The sequence below is a fragment of the Aulostomus chinensis genome, chromosome 18, assembly GCF_037954235.1.
Source record: "Aulostomus chinensis isolate RoL2024-O1b breed Wild chromosome 18, RoL_Achi_v1.0, whole genome shotgun sequence".
NCBI lineage: Eukaryota > Metazoa > Chordata > Actinopteri > Syngnathiformes > Aulostomidae > Aulostomus > Aulostomus chinensis.
In genome coordinates, this window is record NC_141337.1 from 9,569,115 (window position 1) to 9,591,465 (window position 22,351).

Sequence of the window (22,351 nt, forward strand, 5' to 3'; positions counted from 1 at the left end):
TGATGCAGCAGGAGCAGAGGAACGATCAAATGATTCCTCTATAGGGGCTCCAGCGCTTGGCCCGGGTGCCTTGTCCTGCTCTGGAGCATGACTATCCCTCCGTACCAGTCCGCCCCTGATGGTCTGAGCTCATATTCCCCAGATTCAGACATGGCCTGAGCACGTCTATGCATACAAATGAGCTGTGTACACAGGCCAGTCAAAGCAGGTCTTTTGGGGACAAACATGCTTTGATACAGTACACATTGAGCAGTTGAGGCCTCAGCATGAAAATGCTAACATGTATTTGAAGTTAGGGTTGAGGAAAAAATATAAATACCATAATATATCAGGTCCTTCTGGTAATACAGTATCACACTGGCACCAAATATCAATATTTTATTACAACAGCTCATTTCATTAACCAATTCTCCTGTTTTGGCTGTTTATTATACGTGTGTGTTCAAGGGGCTCTAAGCCTGGACAACACACTTTGCTGGACATTATTTTTGCTTTGGTTGTCAAATGTCACAAAACTGACAGTACTGACAGTATTACTTCTTCACTTCCACAAATCTTGTGATCTCTTGAAGATGATTACTGCAGAATCGCTGCATCGTGATACTCTGGCTACCGTGAGCAAAGCATCGTCTTAGTGTTATACCGTGTGATTGATATCTACATTTAGAGCTGCACATTTGCAGCTGAGTTAAATATGAAGGTGTGAACAGTCTTCAAGTGGCTATGAGGGTAGAAAATGTTCCATGATGGATTGGATTCTGGTCTTAACCACCTGCATGTTTTAGGAAACACCTAAACACACTGCCTAAACACACATGCCAGCACACAGTCAACGAAAATGACCGCGCTGTGTGTCGCTTTCCATGGCCCAGATCCAGCCATACCACCCATAATCCATTCTCTGTCGCTCATTATTAAGCGCTTGTACAGATTCTGCATCAGTTACGCTTAAAAAACAAGAGCTTTTCGCGGTATTACAGGTTTACTGTTACTGCTATCGGCATATGCTACCCACGAACTCGCATGCACTATCATCACCCTGATACTTGACTTTTTATCCAGATATGACACCTCAAACACTTAATAATTTGTTGCCTTCTGTTCTGTGATGCATCTGATTTAACTCTCAGGGAAAGAAAAGACAGTGGAATTTAAAACAAATCTGGGGAGAGAGGTCGAATAGAAAAGACTGGGAAGAATAGTGTACGACGGATACATGTCTACATTCAGCTTGACGGATATCGCTGATCACTGCGTCATCAGGGTGCATAAATTGGTTTTAATCCAGGAGAAAAATCCTCTCCTGGTATCTCATTATTGCACATGACATAGCACTGGAAAAGACAGTTCAGCAGTCTGCTGAGATCATTGGGGGCTGTCGACAATTATGGCCCCTAAATAGGCCTCAACACTTCCACAAATATGGGTTTGATCTACCATGTAAATGTCCCTCTTGTTGTGTTAAAAACATTATATTGTTCCACAGTTGTTCTCTCAGTGTCAACAGTACTGTAATGACTCGGTAATGGCAAGAAAAGTTACAGCCTGTCATAAAATGGGTCAGGTGTCTTTTAATCTCATTTGTAAGTGCAGGACAGCTGGAAACGCTGTATATCTCATAAATAATGAATGTCTCCTCAGGAGGGAAATGTATGACCTGGTAAGATTGATACTATCAGCTGTGAGTGCAATTAATCACCAAAAATCAAATCAGAATCCAATTAAGCCACATGGTTAATAATTAACCCTGGGCTCAAATTAAGATTTCACATCTGAGAGACTGGGATTGCTCTCCAAGCTATCAGATATTTTTTTTTGCTCAAATTTATCCATCCCACAATATACGAGTGAGACATATGGGAACTTCAGTTGGAGAAGAGCATGTATGTCTCAGTACACCCCCTTTTCCTTCAATTCAGTGTAGTAGTGTTTGTGCATTCCTGTGTCGACCCCCCTCCATCTAGTTCTCTGGGGTGTTTACCCCCTTTCACGGTAGCAGGGAAGCAGCTCCCACCATCCCATCTCTGTTTACATTGCTCTTCTCTGCTATTTACTCTGTGCTTGCTCGCTCTGGCGCACTGTGCTCCAAACAGCTGTTCCATTATGGAGGGAGCAGGCGTTTCAACCACAAAGCTCTGCTACACAACTCTCTCTGACAGCCCACCATGGTTGCCATCATGATGACTGCCTGGCTTCGCTGGCACGCCTGCTGCTGTTGCCATAAAGCTTAGTCTCCTGCAATTCAGAGCAGCTTCTGGATTAAGAGTCAGCCAGGGCAACTGTCAGAGATTGTCGTCAAACTGCAGGACAAATTCGCTAGGTTCCGCTTTTGATCAAGTGTCTCTGTATGGTGCGCAGTTTTGGGGGTGATTCATAACATGCAGTAAAAATATTCAAAAAATCTGAGCAACAAACATCTTTACAATGAAACTGATTTGTTTTAATAGTACAGAAGCAGTAGCAGTACTACATTAATGCATTTATATCAGGTACCTTACACTACTCCAACATTACATCCTCCATTATTCCCCTGAGCATGAGACCCCATTTGGCTTGCTGTCGGGTTAAAGAAAGACTATTGTCTAACTGACTGTCTTAGGGTCATACTATACCACGAACCCCTGGTGAATTATTTTTACCCTTTGCATGTTCTTTTTCCTGCTGCTGCGCACAGCTGGTGCTGAGTCAGGAGACAGGAAATGTGGGAGAAAGGCCACTGAGCATCCTAAGGCTCCCAGCGGACTGCTGCGAGGCCCCGTGGCTACGGGGACAGGAGACACTCCATTCATCACAATACAATAGCTGCTGCCTATTGAGTCGGTGGAGGACGGGCATATCGGGCTACTGTATGTTCCTGCATTTGTATGCATCGGCTGACCGGGTGTGTGATGTGTGTGTGTCTCTCTCATGTTGTTTTCTCTCATTATGTTTTTGTATTTATGACTACAGGTGCTCCATAACATATGTGACAGTCATTGCCTCCTAAAATTTTGTTAGCAAAGCGATGCATTATAGATTTAATGAACTTTTAAGGGCAGCATGCCACCACACCCCTAAGAAACAAGTGGCTCATTTCCAGTAAGGCTGGCTGTAAGTAAAATGTTCACGCTGCAATTCAAGGAACTATTTGCTGTTCAGAAATTCCCAAACTTGGGTAGGTGGAGTGTGAATGGAGTCAATGTCACTGTTGCCTGATCGTAGTATTTTGCCCTACTTAAAGGTCATCACATGATGAAGTGAGGCTTTTATTGGTGCAGAGGATACTTTTTCCGATGATCGGATCTTAGTGCGCCCCGAATGCGTTCCCACCTGAACGTAGAGCTGTCTACTTGTTGATCGGATCAGCTTACTATCAGGTCTGCACAGACCACACGCACAGGTTTAAATAACCACGATGAAAATGGCAATCAACATCTATAAGGGCCCTAGTGGTGAGTGAATGTATTAAAGAGACGCGTACAGAGAAGACAGACATGCACGCATGCCTATGTGCGTGTATAAAAGTGCCAGTCATAGTAGGATATAAAAGAATTCTGCCCAGCTGCCAGGCCCCGGCACTGGTTGCCAGAACCCTTAAACACATCCATGTCCTTCACTGATGGCTCTTCTCTCTTCTCCTCCTCGTTATATCTAATACTTTTAAAATATATACAATCTGCTTAGATACGAGGCAATCATAAGCTCCATGACTGGCACTTGGACATCTTATCAACATGAGTTGAAGCCCCTGGGCAAGTAAGCCAGGCTTTGATCAGACATTTTGGAGACATCTCTCATTTTCTTCAAACAAATCCACTGGGGTTGTGTGCTAAATTTGAAACCAACTCAAAGCACTAAGTGTACCTTATGAAGCAGGGAACAGAGGCAACACTATATATATACTATGCACGGTCTATTCAATGAGGAGGTGAAAGCAATCAGCATAGATGGTGAAGATGGAACACAAGCCAAAGACAGATGGGGACGTACAAGTTAGGAATAAAAATCTATGAAAGAGAGAGGAAGGCAGAGCGTGGCATGCTTGGGCTGCACTATGAGATCAAGTGACAAACACCTCCGCAACCTTGGCAGAGACAAATCAGCCTCCATCCCCTGTGATAGTTGCTAGGTATACAGACCCAATTTCACCTCAAATCTTCTCTTGAATTTTAGCCTCTGCTCCTGTCAGTGGGAGAGAAACTGAAAAGTGAGTGAATGAAAGAGTGAGATAGAAAAGTCAGTCGAAGATCCTGCTGCTGAACAGTGGGGGAGAAAGTGAACAGAGTAGAGAAAGACGTAGACAAGACAGAAAATGAAACCTAAATGGACCAATTCAGTTGGTGAAGCCACACAGAGAATTCACCTGAGGGCAGCCTCATACCCTGTTTGTGTCTCCATGGAGACGAGCCTCCTGAGTGTGCGCTTCTGTATGGCCAGACAATGGTCCGGCTAGCTTGTCCAGCCGATTGATTTCCACACAATTTCCTTGACCAGATGGACCGGCGAAGCTCGCCTGTGGTCATGATCTCTTCTGCAATCTGAACTGATGTGAAGTGTACAGAGCTACTGAGTATTTTCATTTCTTACATAATATCCCTGCATGTTTTTTGTGTGTGTTTGAACACTAAAGCCCATTTCGTATTCTCAGATGCATTTCTTTAACTGCTTCTAACTTCAATCGCGTCAGATTCTCAGCTCCTAACACCCTCTGTTTTGTATCCTGCGTGGTTTCGAGACCCTTAATGATGAGGTTCTTTTCTGCCATCTCCTCAGTTCCCTTGCAACGCTGACCATAGGAACCAGATCAGACGCTCAAGATGGCCTTTATCTGGGGTCTACTGGCCAGTGTCGGCTTACAGGGTCCACTCTGTACACAAGGCACATTATGGAAGTTTTAATAGGTGATCAGAGCAGCTGTTGCCAGCACAGCGTTGATTTACTGTGGCTAAGAGAGGGCTTAATGACTATGGAGGCAGACAGCGCTTAACCCTTTGATGTGCATTGGATAATGTAATAGGATCAGGTAGCCCCCTGGGAAAGTCACACTAACATAAGCATACACAAGCACAAACGCTTCTGGAGTACAATTACACCGGCTAAAAGCTTTATAAGGGTGCGCCCACCATTTACTATTAAACAGCTGACTTAAAACAACATATGGGTTGGACTTGAACTCGGAGTACCAGTCGTGGCTTGTGATACGCTTGTAAGGTCCGTGCATTAATTTATAAACACACGGCACACACACGCACAATCCAAATCCATCTAGAGTTGTGTTGCTTGCTGACAGGTGGTGCATGCTCAAGGAAATACAAGCTCACCCGGCACAAACTGGCCCAGCAGGCTTAGCAGCTCAACAGAAAGCCACTGGAGTACTTATGTAGAAGCTAGCGCTATTCAGACCATGCAGCATCCATCTTAAGGGTCAAAGGGCACAGGTTCTGTTTGCACCTTGAAGACACCAATATCCTTTCTTTTGCAGTGTGTTTGACATCACAGCTGAGCAAACAAGACAGACCGGCCTGACGAAACAGTCAGGATGTGGATTTAACATCTCATGACTTATAAGCAGGGCGGAGCGACTCGCTTCAGTACTTTTCAAGGATCGAAAGACGTCATGTCATTCAACTCCAAATTTAGACACCTGAAAATGTAAATCTCCAAAAATCTCCAACCAAACCAGCGTGCATGATGCGACACTACTGGGCAGGCCTACGACCTTACACTTCATGTATCAGTTGTTGGTGAAAGCACTTGGAACGATTCAGAATTAGGTTCAGGAACAGGGACTGAGCCAGTTACCTGTCAGTGGGAAAGGCCAAGAAGTTGTAGTTGATATTTTATTTTGAAAAAATGCTTTGAGTGGAATAATGACTATTAAAGAAGCATTAAAAATATATATATTTTAAACAAGAGCAGTTAAACCATATCTTTGTAAATCGGTTTAAAATGTTTTGTAACACTTGTAATGTAATTGTTTTAATTGTGTGAAAATGGAAAATATATCACGAAAAAATTGCAATGCAATGTGTAATATAATTGTTAGTTTGCTGTTTTTTATTGTTTGTGCAATTTTTCTAATCAGTACTGAAACAAGTAACGGCCAAGAAGTTGCACTCAAGACGTAAAGTAGTCCAGGTATCAGTGAAGTAGTGGTAACTGATACCAACTGATACCTTTTAAAACAAAAAATGTAAATATACTTTCCAAGGACGTATGCTTTGCACATGTGGAGGAGAAATTGTACAGCAGCATCTGTAACGGGTTGCAGGAGTATGAGATGTCTCCGAGAATTACTAATCATTTTGGATGATACAATTGAGGGTTTGTACACTGACTTTTTGAATATATTTGCTGTTGTTAATCTTCGGTCTCAATTCGCTTCCAACACGTATGTAGCCATCTTAATTCAGGATTAACCAAGAAGTTATGCAGGGGGGAAAAAAACTCATGAATATAAGACATCTGACGGCAAGTACCGGATAAATAATTTATAAACTTATAACCTTTAAAGTATATACTTTATACTCCTATATTTTCATATGTCCTGACAAACATTAACTTGAAATAAACTTGAGGAACTATAACACTCATTCAAGTAGAGTTCAATACTGTATATGTCAATGTACATGATATGATCATGTACATCATCAATTTTCAGGCCCACTATGCTGCTGGAACCCTAATCCCAGAGCAGCAGTCATTGCTGTAATAACTGAAAATCTTTGCCAATCCAGTGTTCTGAACCCTGACGTAAACCTCCAGCCCGGGCCCCATTAACAAATCTAGGAATGATAGCTTGATTGTACGATAGCTCTTTGAGGCCGGCCAGGATGTAATCAAAAACAGACGGAATAATCAACAAAAATGCTCTCAATTCCGGTAAGGATGTCTCCCAGTAGCTCATGAATTACGCTGAAGCAAGCACTGGGACTGTGAATGATGTTGGGCTTCCAGCACCAGCCAAGTCACTATCTCCCAATGCCAAGTGAGAGGATGCCAGGCACTTCCTGCTGTAAACAATCTACCCACAGACCGGGGAAGAGGGGAGGAAACCTCTCAATGAGAAACAACAAGAGACATAGAGAAGACCCACTAGCTCCATGAAAATTTCTCCCATGAACAAATGTGCTCAATTTGTCAGACAACCTATGGATGGCTGTTAGCAGGAACGTGTATACGTGAGGACAAATGGCATCTCTGTGTATTTGCTTATGGAGACAAGACAGCTTGGCTGAGTTCACAGTCACACTACATAATAAGAGCTTCCTCTACTTTCTTTATCGCCCGCTCTCCTCCCACACATGCCCTCTTTTCCTGCTGGCCTAAACTGCTGTCTTTTAGCCATTATTGTTAGCTAACGGAGCCAATATAGACCTGATCATAGCCACAAGTTTGATCCCAAAGAATCTTACATCATAAAACTGATGTAAACTTCAATTTGAATGTACATTTTCCGTTCTAAACTCCATTAAATACCACTAAACAGGGTCCTGTTCTTGCACTGTTTTGCTCCTTTTCCGCCGGTGTCTGTTCTAACAATGCTGCAAACACATTCTGTTGGGACACTAAACAAACATACCCCTGTGACCCTTTGAAGGAACCCAGAACCAAGGAAAGCTTTCAGATCAGCATGGGAGAAGAATAGTAAAAAAAGACTGTATCACCATCTCACACTATATATTCACTTGGGTGTAAATCACTGTCTTTTACAATCTCTGCGTGTGGGAATGCAGTAAAAATTGAGGGAGGAGAAATGCAGTGCAAAGTATATCTTGTGTATAAACCATTGAGTGAGCAGTCCAACATGTGGAGACACTGAAACATATGTGTTTGCACATAAATTACAGTACCACTTATGCATGCACATGCTCAAACAAGGACAGCGACTTGCAACGAATGCAAGATCACATCTGCCAGCATGTTAGCTCACCCTCAAAAATGTATGGATACACAGGATTTGTATGACGGTTTTCTTCAAATGAACAAGTCACGTCAGGAAAATAGAAGCCGGGACACTGTAATTGCCCTGCTGTTCAAGTGATACTTGTACAAAAAAGTGTATTTTGTCTTTCAAGTCCTTACAAATGAGCTAACAAAGACATTTTTACCTGCTGCATTATTTCTTTGTGACTCCACCACACAAACGGAGCGTTTTTCTGCTTAAATCAAAGCGTTTGTGGATTCCTGAATCTATGGCTGGATAAGGAGGATGTGGATTATTCTGGACAACGTACTTAAGAGTTTTTAAAAAGATGTTTCTGGGAAGTTTTGCTGTTGTTTTTTTTTAACTGTACTTTTTCAGCTGTTGTTAGCAGTCAGTTGCCATTAGCATCCCGCTAACATGGCTGGCTCCTCATGCTGGGGGGGGAGGCATCTTTGTGATCTATTTGTGAGTATTTGAAAGGTAAAATACACTTTTTTTGGGTGAGGTATTTCTTTAAAGACACTTGGCAAAGGATGACAACATGAGCACTCGTGTCCAGTGTGAGCACAGTCAAAAACCTGGCAGTTTATTCAGAGAAAAATATTTGTATTGCTTAGCTATTTATAGGCTGCTCTCTGTGAGACATGAGGTATAAAAATATTGCACTGATAGTAATGTAATCTCCAATTACCTCTTACTCTCCCTTCAAGACCAGTTCTCTGTCTTCACTCCTTTGACATAGAAGGAGGGAGGAGGGGGTGGGGGTTTTAACAAGTTTGGCTGACTCTAAAAACAAATGACAGCCTACAAAACAAATGTGGCATTATAACTGAGAATTAAAAGGCTTGACATTTACCAAGACTCATTTATATGGCTGACCATACTCTGCTCATTGGTAGACCCCATTACGCTGCAGCAGCAAGAGGGCCAGGGCTGGGTTGGGCTGGGGCTGGGGCTGGGCAAACACAGTGGGGTGAACCGTTAACGGTCTGTGGGAGGTTCGTCCTGTAGATGAATGAGCACCTGGATTAATGGGGTCAGTGAGCACCAAGCTGCTGAGGAAGGAGAATCCCAGCCAATACAGCCATTTTACGTTTTACTTTTACTGCCTGTCTCACGGACCATTTTCCTCTCCTAGTTTTAGAGGGGGCAGTAGAAGGGTCCCAAAGCGACACAGGAGAGCAAAGAAAGGACATTTTTGGACCAAGGTATTGAATATAGGACATGAGTGGTGGGGGTGCTGGTTATACAAATAGGATTTTATGAACCCTCAGACATTTCAAGGACACAACTACGCAGGAATGGGTTTATTCTGAAATGTAATAACTTCTAACACGTAATGATGTAAAATGGTCACTAAATGAGCTCATCTAAATTGGGGAATGCACATTTGTCATGACACGATGAGATACGCCGTCTTCATTTATGGATTTTCCTGGGGTAGCTTACTATTTCAAACGTTTACACCTTGCAGCCCTTTGAGAGTAAGTTCCGCTCAATGTGCCACTCAGCAACCTTGTCTCCTCTCTTAAAAGTGCTTTACAATGCGAGCTTAACAGAGAGCTTGCTGGCCCTTTAAATGGAGCCCCGAGCGCTTGGCAGGCTAATAGATGCCGTCTAAAGGCGCTAATGGATGGCAACCTAAAAAATGGTCTTATCTGAAAAGGTCCAGGACAGTTATAAATGAAATAATCGCACTGGGCACATTAATCCGTGTTCATGGCCTCGGGGGAGACCTCAGCTTTGTGTGAGTGCATGTATACAGTATGTGTTACCTGTGTGCACAAGTGACCATTGCCTTCTATGGATTTTTTTTTTTTCTGTCGCCCTCTTTCAATCATTTTCTTTGACAGCAAAATGAAAAGGTTATTATTCTTTCTGATTTGCTTTTAGGACCTCCAGCATGGTGTGTGGCACAAGGAAAGACAGGTGTGAAACAGTGCCAAAAAAGAAAGGTTCAAGGGTAAAAGGACTAAAAGGAAACAGAGAGTGTGGAGAAAAAAAAGAGAAATTAAAAGACATTTAAGCCGTATTACGTAATTTGGCTTTGCCACTCGACCACCGCGGTCAAAATAATGCAAGGTTATTGCTCACATGGAGTGCCAGGTAACCTAGCTTTGCAAGGATATGTGGATGAGTGTCCTCAATAGTTTACTATCTTCATCAACAGAGATGGATTCATCATCATCATCGTCATCATCATCAGGCTGTTTCATTTTATTTCTGATGGGCAAAGGATGCAGTAATAGGCCAGACATCTCAACCTCAGTAATCATTGGTGTAGCAAAATACAAATTCACCCACATCCGTACTTAGGATTCATGCTTAAGATGAATAACATATCATTTTATTTTGTAGTAATTTAGATCTATTTGTTTACTGTGTAACTCATAATTAGCAACAATTTCAGCTTTTGCCTGAAGCTTTTACACATTTATGCAGGTTATAATCATGGTGAATATATTCCTGGATTATATGGGGGGGGGGAATAAACTAAAAACAATACTTAGTAAAATGTTATGAGGTGTCATCCTCTCAGACTGGGTTGATTGTTAAAGTTGCTCAGGTGACTTTGTGTTAATGAGTGAGTGAGTTTAGATGCATGAGCACATACGTGGGCTGACTGAAGCTCCTTCAGACCGTCAAGATTCTGGCCCATTCACAAATCTATAAACTGCATTGCATCTTAAATTAATTCATATTTTGGTTTGTGACCAAGTATCCAAACAACTCCCTGTCTTAAAGAAGAAAGAGTGAGAAAAATAATCAGTGGTAAAAAATGGTTCCGGTGGTATTTCCCAATAAACTTCAACCAGCAATTTAGAATTTATAGTCAATACTGCCATCTACTGGCCATGATGCAATTCTCTCCAACATAAAATCACCACTGTGTGAACACATGCATGCATGTAAAACCTGCTTTATCATTTGCACAAGCAATTTATGGTTCCATGACTCCAATTTAAGAGCTGACCCGTAAAAGCTAATCTTTGTGTCATATTGTTCAGCTCAAAATGTGATGATAAATAAATAAAGAAATCTGCACTCCACTGATTTGAGGACCTGGTGAGTCAGAGAGATGAAACGGTCAGCAGATTTTTGAGATCTTCTCACTTTTGGATGCTGTCCTGAACCTCCAAAGCACTGAATACAACACTTTCTTTCCCTCACATCATTAGTGCTTTTTTTTTTTTTTTAACCCTGTCCTTCCCTTACAGGTAAATACATTTAAAGCGTGATGCAGATTACCTGAAGGAAATTTTTATTTCCCAAGTCCAAGCCATGACGACACTCTCACGATTATTTTTACAGGACATTACTGAACTCCTTCAATGTCAGATTCAATCTGGGATGTACAGAAACCTCTCTAAAGAATTTGCGCTGTTGTATCTGGTTAATCAATTTTCAATTAGCAAACAATGAAATTAGCAGGGATTGCCAGTGATAACTAGTTGTAGCGCTTCAGTGAATGCCACCGTAGCAGATGTGCGTCCAAGTTTATGACTACAATTATCTTTATCTAATCTATTACAGTAACACCACTGCTGAGTGCAGAAACAGGATGATGCTGCCACCCAGTGAGCACATGGAAGAAACAGATAGTTTGGACTGTGAAGAGTTACAGTGCGACTTCTTGAAGAATTGCCTTAATTGAAGCGGTGGCTTTTGATTAAAACCATACAAATTCCTGCTATTTTAGTAATTTATGCGCGATACAATCAAAATGAAAGAGCAGATAAGACTGACTGTACAGGAGATGATCTCATGTTTGCATATTTAAGAGTTTCAACAGTGATTCGTAACTCAATTCAAGATGGTTTCTAGACTGGAACAAAGACAGATTCTAAACTGAATAATGATCATAATAATGTTAATAAAAATAATAATCTACTGTTGGGGCAAAGGTAGACCTAAATTATACTGCACTACCGGTAGTAGTGTATTCTTGCTTGTAGTCAGAAAAACTAACGCTGCTGATCACATGACCCCCATGGAGGACCAACCAATAAATAGTCGAAACTGCACCCCACCCCACCCCCCAAAATAAAAAAGGTGTCATTCAGGAGGGCAGCAACAAACAGCGTTTTAATTTAATTTGGAGAACTGCGCTTTTCAGAAGTGCAATGCTTGGGAAGCACTGAAGGACCAGTTGTCTATGGCTGACAGGTATTTTCCTTCCCCTTTCATTACAGCTTCTGTCTAAGTGCATCTACTGTAACTGATTTGTTTTCAACCAAAACATCGACCCACTTCCAACGTGTTCCGGCTTTCCTAGTTAGCCAGGAATAGCTCCACATGAAGCCGTTTGATTGATATCCGGATTAGATAAGAACCACTGAAACCTCACCCAGTGTGACAATGAGAATCTCTAACCCGATGAAAAGGAACACTGTCATTCAGCAACATAAAACCTCTCATTACATTTATCTTTGGACTACAACTAACCTTCATTCTTAGACTGACAGAATTAAGCATCAACTTCCCCCCAGGTCGCTTTACATCATCTTCCTAATTGCACTTGAATTGTTAAAGCTAATAGATGAGAGCACTTGCCACCGACAAATATCAAGCAGTAAATGACAGCTTAAGGATTTTGGGTTGTACGATAGTTTAAATCGCAATTTAGGTTGGTATACATTATAAAGATCTCCTTGGCATTAACCTCAGCACCCTGAGGACCCACTGTGAAAGAGGTTGGTAATGCTCTTACAAAGGTTGACTTTTGTGCACTGTGACAAAGGTCATTGGGCACAGAGTCACATCCTCTATTGTCACTTGACTGACAGAAGAACAAAGCCTGAATCTGGAAGGACTGGAAAAATAAAGTTTAAGAATCAAGGTTAAAGTTGAGGGAAGGGAAATAGGCAATGCATGTCAATTCAAATGCGGACTATTCAAATTCCTCTTAGGTAAACTCACAGACACATTTAAATATCTGGGAAGACTTGGCACCAGCATAATGTTGTACTGAAACTGCATGCGGCAAATTTTCATAAAGAATCTTTTGTATTGCTTTGGGTGTACATGTGTATATATAATATGAAAGAAGCTCTTTGTAAATGCAATTTTAATCTATACATCACTTCTTTAATACAATTTCTTAGTTCATGAAAAGAAAATATTATTCTATCCGAGTTGTGCTTATATTTACACAAATATAAAAAACAAAACCAGTCAGAGAAGGTGATCGTAGCCCAGAGGGAGAAGCCGCGCGGAGCAACAGAAAGCACCTCTACTCTCTGGACATTTGCCAATTAGGCTGTGGCTCGCCAGCAGATCTAAGCAAGGATAATCTGGGGGTTGGATGGCGTGGCTGGACCTAAATATGTGAGTAAGAACCAACAGGGAGTGAGGTTGACAAATGAGTGTGTCAGTGAGAGTTACAGGAGAGGCAGACATAGATGGAGATGAAAAGGGAGAGATGATAATAAATGCGAGATATGGAAGCGGTAGAGAAAAGATGCTGTGCTCAGTGTGTACCGGCAAAGAAGACGGAGGAGGTGGAGATTCGCGGTTGGTGCACTTGTATGTGACGTCAGCGGCTTGTTGGATTGAGGTGCTTTGTCCTGCTGATTTTAATCCTAACTCATTAAGGAACTGAGAGCAAGTGCCGGCACAAGCCCTCTGGGGAGAGAGAGAAAGTGACAGGAGAGGGAAGGAGCACTAAACAATCCATCAAGGGAGATAAGTGGAGCTAATTTACGATTTGAGAGAAGGAAGAAGAAGAGAAATCAAGCCTTTTGTTTCCACTTTTTTAGTCTCTTGCCTGCTTTCCCTTGATACCCTGTTTGTCTTTCTTTACTTGCCTGGTCAAGCATGCCTACAAACGGAATCAACAGAGCCCTGAAGCTTCAGTTTGGCCTCATCAACTATGAAAACCGCTATCTAACAGCTGAGGCCTTTGGCTTCAAGGTGAACGCCTCAGGCATCAGTATGAAGAAGAAACAGATCTGGACCTTGGAGCAGGATGAGCAGGATGGCCAGGTGGTGTTCCTCCGCAGCCACCTGGGGCGCTATCTTGCCTCTGACAAAGATGGGAAGATCATATGTGGGGCAGAGAAGCCTGACCCAGAGTGCCGGTTCCTTATTGTGCCCCAGTCTGATGGTCGCTGGGCACTGCAATCAGAGCCATATCTGCGCTACTTTGGGGGCTCGGCTGACTACCTGTCCTGCTTTGCCCAGGTCATCGGGGAACAAGAGCTGTGGGCCGTCCACTTGGCCTTGCACCCTCAGGCCAGTCTGCTGAGTGTGGCACGGAAGCGCTATGCCCATCTGTCTGCTTCAGATGGAGAGATCTCAGTGGACAGCAACATTCCCTGGGGTGTCGACTCTCTGGTCACCTTGGTATACATGGATGGCAAGTACAACCTGAAGACTTGTGACAGCCGTTTCCTCAGCAATGATGGGAAACTGGTGAAGGAGAATACCAATACAACAAGCTTCACGTTAGAGCTGAAATCTGGCAAGCTAGCCTTTAAGGACTGTGATGGCAAATATCTGACCCCCGTGGGTCCCACAGGAACGCTGCGATCTGGCCGATGCTCCAAAGCTGGAAAAGATGAGCTGTTCGACCTTGAGGAAAGTCATCCACAAGTAGTGTTTCAAGCTGCCAATAAAAGATTTGTCTCAGTCAAGCAAGGTAATGGGTGTGGGATGCTGACTTGGGGAAAAATGTTGTTTTTTTTCCCCGTATAATTACATCTCTTTCTCATCTGATGCTATGTTGAACATATCATGATGTACGCAGACTGCTTCTGGAACAGCTGCTACGTATGTGCCCAAAAGACTCGCTTCAAAATACCGGTTCCTCTTATTATTTCTGCCAAGGCAGTAACATTTAAGCTCCAGTGGAAATGGCTATTAGTGAGTGTCTAACTGTTGTATGGTGATGTATTTCAGAGTGAAACAGGATAGACAGGTGGTATATAAAGTTGGAAGGAATTTGATAGGAACTCTGAAAAGTGGGTGTGGCCAGAACATGCCATAAGGTCAGGTGAAACCCTGGGTGGTATACACTGATGTGCTAACAGCATCCATCATGGAAAGAAAGACGAAGCCCATCTTGTGCTTCATGAGGTGACAAACATGCTGATGTACAAGTTAATGTCTAAGCTAGAGGGGAAAAAAACAGTTGATTTTGGTTTAAAAACACAAAGAATTTTATTTTTGTACTTTTTTTTGGCATAGATTGATGAATAGGCGTACAAAGTTACCAAACATCTTAACTAAAGGTCTCAAAATGGATCTGTCACTCCAGCTCAACTGTAATGTTTTCCTTTTCTCCATCGGTCAGCAGAATTAAACAAAAACGATTTTCATGAAAGTTGCTGCAGCCCGGGCCAACCTATCGTCAACTCCCTGGACCCCATATAACATAAACGCAGCGCTGTGCTGAGTCCAAAAAACTTAAGGCACAATCCCAAAATAAAGTCTCACCATCTTCTTTCGCCTATGACTCAAACAAACCTGCACTGTAGATGTAGCCAGTAAAAAGAATGCCCGCCCCACAAATTGTCCACATAGGTATTCAGTGTAGCCAGACCGTGACAAACGTATGAATCATTTCATTCACTCAAAAAAGAGCTACATGGATGCACTGACTGCAGCTCTCGATCCAGAAGAGAATATTACAGCAAATTAATAAAACAAACTAAATGAATCACTTGAAAGCAGAAAGACGAATTTGAAGAAAAAGAGTGTGAAGTTGGGCGTGTAGGACTAAAAGGTCATGAAAATTTGAAGAATCACAGAGCAACTCTGAGATGACGCTGCTCACACTTAAAGGAATGAAGCAATTACAGAACATCACAGTTAATGAATCTCTTCTAACCAAATTAGATGATTTGCCAATTTGCACAAAATTACATTTTTCCCTCGTACGATCCTGCAGCTGCTGTCAGTGCACGTGCAATTCCCTGAAATACAGTAGTGCAACCCACGTGAGACTGGGTAATACCTTTGTTAAATACTTAAGAGAGAAAAAGGGACACTAGAGTCCATAAACTTTCCTAACAATTAAAAAAATGGGCTAATGTCTCATCTCTCTAATAATATTTGTCATTTTTTGCACATATATATATATATATATATATATATATATATCTACAAAATAATTCTAAGTTTGTGGATGCAACAGTCATCTTTCCAGTTAAGCTGATTTCAGATCAGTCCCCCCAGATTTAGCTCTACACTCCTTTTCTGTCCATTCAGCATTCCGCTTCTTTGCATTTCTCAGTGTAATCTGCACGTGAGTTTTAGGGGGCTGAAAGAAACATGAACCAGGACGGTTCTGTCAAACAAAAATCTGCGTATGGGGAAAGCCAGTGAGAGAAACCTCTCGACTCCATGCTGGCTTTTTGACATACTGGGGAGGTAATTGTGGTAATGGGCTTTGTCATTTCCACTATGTGTCCTTTGAAGATTAGGCAGCGTGCAAATGACTCTAGGACAGATCTGTTTCCCCTGAGCGTCCATTACTACGAGTGGACTCGCAGGTATTCACTCTTTAACGTCACCCAGGAAGCGAGGATCTCTAAAATATTTCTCTCTGTATCGAGAAGAGGCAAGAAGGCCTGTTGACGTTAGCTAAGAAGTCTCATGTTTGTCGTATGTATTTTTTTGTGCAAAAAATGGGGAGAGAGAAAATTGTGACATGCAGTATTTCAAAGTTTTACTCAGAAACATCTAGTTGGGAATTTACACGCGCAAAACTGTCGTCTTTGTTGTGAACACTCGTGAATTAAATTCAGGATTAAAACAGGTCACTATCAGGATCATGTTTCTACAACCTGGAACTCCATCCTCCTTCATAATAACATCCCCTCTGTAGTGTTTGGCCTTGTGGCAGTTCCCTGGTTTTTAAGGAAGGAGGCACTGAAAGCTGCTTAGTGGGCCCTGCAGTGCAGATTTGCATTTCACCACTCAGGGAATTACAGCAAGCGAATGAAGAGGAAGGGTGGAGGGGTGACGGAGGGGGATTAGGATTGTAACAGGCTTAAGAGAAAGGTTGAAGGATATTTCCGTGGCATCTAATTTGAACTACAGCAGACACAGTTGAGTTATACATGTCTGAGTGTACTCTCCACCACCTGACACACCCCACCAGACAGAGTTAATACAAGTGGATTAAGAATGCAACACTCAGTTGGCTGGAAATGAGACACTCAGCGGGCACTAACTCATGATCAAAAATGATGAGTTTAGATTTAACTTCCCAGATTTTTTTGGACCCTTTTGTAGCCTATAAGGAGCTCGTGTGAGGTTAGCTTGAAGGAAATGGTTGTCAAAGGGAGTCATTAGAACATCCGAGGCTTAAAGATGAAAACAAAGCAGGTTTACTTGTTTGAGGAGCTCAAATCTATCAACGGTGGAGTTGAGAATAGTTTGTAGCTACAGTTAGATTGGATAGAACTGAAATAAACAGTAAAGCATTCACGTCACCCCCTCCATTGTGACAGAAAAGCCTGATCAAACAACGAAGAAAGTTGGGCAACAAAATGCTACAGAACCGTACATTTGTGTGTGGCGCCCTGCAGAGCCTTTTGGTGCTCACGGCCATTAGAGTAACACTGCTGTCGCTACACCCCAGGATGGTACATCAAAACTAGGGAACGCTCAGAACGAACGCACCTCCGCAAAGTCGGCACTCTCACACTTGAACAAATCCTTACACCCCTGCGCACGTCACAGTGTGTGCCTGTTCTGTACTGCAAAATTTGGATTTTGAATGGAAGAGCAGACACAAGCCTATCATCTGAGCAAATTTGGGATGGAGCATGTCGGCGAATGAAATCAAAGCGTAAAAACACATAATATCCTGTTACCGCCAGGTAGTGCATTGATTAATCTACCCCAAAACATCTGCACTCCTCAACCAGGTTTACTTGAAATAAGCCTCAAAGAAAAACTGCAACCTTAAATAATCAGGATGACCTGACAGAGTGGTGTCATCATAAGGTGTTCTGTGGAATTCATAGATACCATGTTTTGTCCCCCTTTTTTTGCCAGGGGTGAGTATTTCAGCCAATCAAGATGTGGAGACAGACATGGAGACCTTCCAGATGGAGATCGATAAGGAGAGCAAAAAGTCCATGTTTCGGACCAACGGGGGCTCCTACTGGACTCTAGTGAGTCACGGAGAGATCCAGTCCACTGCAACAGAAGTGTAAGTAGCTCTGATAGTCTAATGGAAAAGTTCTGTCGTATGTTTCCATGGAGTTCTAACCTGGACCTCTCCATGTGATTCCAAGAGAGGTCAATACAATGTTTGACATCGAATGGCGAGGACAGAGGGTGGCACTTAAAGCAAGTAATGGGAAGTATGTTTGCACAAAGAAGAACGGGCAGCTCTCAGCAGTAAGCGATGCTGTAGGTAAGTGCTTGTAGGAAAACTCCTTCAAGGTCAGTGTGGTGCTTTACAAAATCGCTTTAGCTTTGACAAATACATGCTGCATGTTTGCAGGCGAGGATGAATTATTCCTGATGAAACTCATCAACCGCCCGATTCTGATCCTGCGTGGAGAGAACGGCTTTGTGTGTCACCACAAGAACTCCAACACTCTGGACGCCAATCGATCCGTCTATGACATTTTCTCATTGCTCTTCAATGACGGCGCCTACAATATTAAAAGTCAGTGTTCTCCCTCAGCATTAGCTGGTTTATCAAATGTCAAATGAAAGTTTTTTTTGTTTTTTTTTTCTTATTAAATCCTTATTTAGTCTGGGAAAAATATTGTGGTCTAGCTTTTGAAAAAAATCCTCAATTTCTTTGTTGTGTCTCTTCATTTTTAGGGCAGCAGATTTTAATTTTGTTTCAATCATCTGATTATTGTGTTTTGCCTGCTGCTACTCTTGAAAGGGTAGCCTTCAAACATTTTAAGCATAGTTTTTTTCAATGGAATTAACACTAATTCCCAGCAAAACAGACTTCTGCATAATAGGAAACACATCTGCATCCTGTTTTTGACATATTTAACCCACTGGCATCATCCCTACAGGTGTGAACGGCAAGTTCTGGTACGTTTCGAGCAGTGGCCTTGTGTGCTCAGATGGAGACAAGCCAGAAGATTTTTTCCTGGAGTTCCTGGAACACGGGCGCGTTGCTATCAAGGGTTCCAATGGCAAATACCTCCGTGGTGACCAGGGAGGCACGCTGATGGGCCAGGGTTCAAGCGTTGATGCCTCCTCTCTTTGGGAGTACTGATCCTTATCTGATCCGGGTCGAGGTGATGGACCCACTTCAAAGTGGACTGGCTTGGTACATGTTCCTGCCTGTTTTTATACTAGCTGCAAGATGCCCAATCCCATTTTTAATTGGGAGAATGTTAACATTTTAGAAAGATATGTGTTTTTCTTGTAAATGTTATTTTGTCTATCACATGTCAATGCCAACTTCAAACAGTACTGGTCATATCAAACATCACTATCTAGGAATACCCTCTCAGACAGTTCCATATAGGTACAGTGACGACACATTGTCGAAATGAGCCAACGTGATGATGAGCCGCTGAGCAGAGCGGGGAACGTAACTAATTAAAATGTTGCTGCCTAACTCCACTTTTTTTTGAATGCCTTTCAAAGATCTTCTCCCTGTTCATAAAACATGGCCATGAGTGCAAACAAAATTAACCTTTCGTCAACATCTGCCACTGCTAAATTACACTCGCTAATCAGAGTAATCTTTTTTTTTTTAAATTAAGAAAACCCCCACAGATTGTTTAATCAAAATGAATACAAATCACTCAGGCAGAGAGGGTCATACCATCCCTGAACAACTTTCACACAAACAAAAAAGTGAGTTAAATGAACCATGACAGATCAGCGCGGCTACATCCTGAGACTCATTCACAATTAATTAATTTATCCACCAGAATCTGTAACTTCGGTCAACAATCGACTTTTAAATTAACTCGAACATCACTTAAAACGTTGAATGCTCTGTAGCAACTACGCAATCATTCGTGTCACTCCCTGCAAAAAGGTTGGTCCAATTTCTTGAAGAACAGAGAATTGATGTCGCCAGCCGTGGTTTCATTTATCTTAATGGACCTTTTACAGCTTCCATAAAAACACAGTGTGAAGCAAATTAAGTGGACTTGCACAAATGAAGTGCGCTGTTCCATGAACTTCGGCGATGTTGTCTGAGCGACGTATATCCACTTAAGATGGCATCGCCGCAAACACCGGAATAAACACTGCTATATGGACAGAAACAGGAAACATCAGGGACGAGCGAGACACAAACGAGGGGAAAGATTCAAAGCATTTGATGGACGTCATCATGTTCTGAGATTTTCTGCCTTAAACCATGCGGCAATCTTGTTTGGGAAAAGATGTCTAAAAAGAATATTTTAAAAAGTTGTATCCCAAAAAAAAACAAAAAAAAGAGATGGCACCTCAAAATAATGTGCATTTTTAAAGTGTGTCACATTGACCATCAGCTGCTGATTTCTCCTTCAGAGAGGTCTGGAGAGAGCTGCTGGGAAACATCTTTTCAATTTTCACAGAGCTGGACTGCATCTGCTTTCCTACTGCTTCCAGTCTTTGTGTAAAACGAGAAAAATACCACCCTGCTGAAACTGATATCAGTCTCCTCATCTGCGAGTGGCGGGTGGTGATAGATTTCGACCTGTCAAGTTTTGATACTATTTTCTAAAATATGGTGCCCATTTCTGTAATATGGAATAAAAAAAATGAGACATTACTTCTGACGCACCTGTGCTGAATTCATGTGATGTCGCCAAGTCGGGATTTCACTGTGTCCGTGAAATTTTTATATTGTAATGTGGGAATTAAAAGGTACGCTAATTAAAAAAAAAAAAAAAAAAAAAAAGAATAGTAGCTTTTTCATGCTCAAGACATGACTAATGGTTTCCATTTTTTTCATACCGGTACTTTCCTTGAAAACACAGAAAAATCCTCATCCTTGCAACTCATGTTTTGCTGAGGAGTTTTTCAAACAAGAAGGGCTGTCGATGTTAATTTTCCCAGGCCAAAAACTCATTAATCCTATTATATACCCCACCTTTAAAAATGCTAAATTTACATTGGTTAATACGACCTATTTGATATCTTTTGATATTCATCTTTCACGTGACTCTCCCTGAATCGATCATACACGTCTGGACACAAAGTATATGTCGCTATGCAGTCAAGAGGACGACATGAAGCTGTAAACTCTTCATTCTATAGATTTATGTCATATTTTTGCCATAATACATAATCCACACGTAGTCATCTGCATTGTTTAATGTCAGAATCAATGGTTTTGTGAACTTGCAACTTTTAGAGGAACGTTTTAGAAAGCAATGTCTTCAAGGTTTGCTCATCTATACATCCTGTATACATGTATATGTTTGTTGTTTTTCAATTTTTTTTCTGATATGATTTTTGAAAATGTCAACAACAATAATAATAAAAAAAAAAACAACAACAACTTGACAATATCTTTCTTCTCTCTGGATGAGTTTGCTCAGGGTGTGGGACAGTATTTGCAGGTTCGGTTGAGGGACTCCTGCTGTCCACAAGTTCATGGGTCCTTGTGTGAGAAACTGAATTGCTGCTGTGGGAAAATGTTTCTGAACAAAAAAAAAAGAAACTGTCGATATACCTCTTGAGGGGAGTATTTATTTTAGGACCATTTTATAAAACTCCACTAAATCTGTCTGTGGTTTTAATGTTTTGACAGATCCGTATACCTTTTAAGTTCACAGTATTGGCAGGAAACCCCCCCCCCCCCCAATACAAGCACACAAGCACAGCCAGATGTATGCCTTACAGGTAGACATGAGTCGAATTCCCGGATTTGCCCTGCACGTTTCCTCTTCTCGTATTCTCCGTGTTTCCTGTCTGTCTCCACGGAAAAATAAATAAATAAATAAAAAAAAATTAAAAAACAATCACAAAATATCAGAAAAAAACTGAACTACTTGTGTAGCTTACCCATCTTTTGAAAAATAGATCATTATTACACAACAACGAAACAGTACTGAATATAAGTGCTTACATGGAGTATACTTGAAAGTTTAACCTTATGAATCAAAAATGAAAACTACGTAGTCGTGTCCTTTAATGTCTTGATTTGAAGTGTTAAAAATGTCTGTGTTCAAATCTGCCGATGAAGTCCCAAACGGGAGTCATACACGATACGGATGCAGATATAAGTGTTATTACCCCTCACACACAGGTTGGACAAAGAAATAATGGGAATTAATTCCACATTAATATCAATGGTGGCTCTTCATCAATGTCTCAAACCTCAGGACCCTAAAATTTGGTAGCTACATGGAATTCAGCCTTTGTCAGGGTTATCAATTACCTCTACAGTCTGTAACAGAGCCACTCAGTGCAAGAAAATCTAGGTGTGCCAGCTCAACGGTTCATGTTGGTTCACTGCCGCCGTGGCTAACATGGAAACGATGCGTTGTTATTCACAAGTTCTTTTTC

The 22,351-nt window shown here is 41.7% G+C and overlaps 1 protein-coding gene across 1 annotated transcript; it reads left to right on the top strand.

Annotated features, from left to right (window-relative positions):
• Positions 1 to 13,256: 13,256 nt before the first annotated feature.
• On the top strand, positions 13,257 to 21,775 carry fscn2a (fascin actin-bundling protein 2a, retinal). The gene is made up of 5 exons (XM_086185217.1): positions 13,257 to 14,546; positions 17,915 to 18,071; positions 18,157 to 18,278; positions 18,369 to 18,536; positions 18,904 to 21,775. The coding sequence occupies exons 1-5, from the start codon at positions 13,724 to 13,726 to the stop codon at positions 19,107 to 19,109; spliced, it is 1,476 nt and encodes a 491-aa protein (XP_086041343.1). The 5' UTR covers positions 13,257 to 13,723; the 3' UTR covers positions 19,110 to 21,775.
• Positions 21,776 to 22,351: the final 576 nt, after the last annotated feature.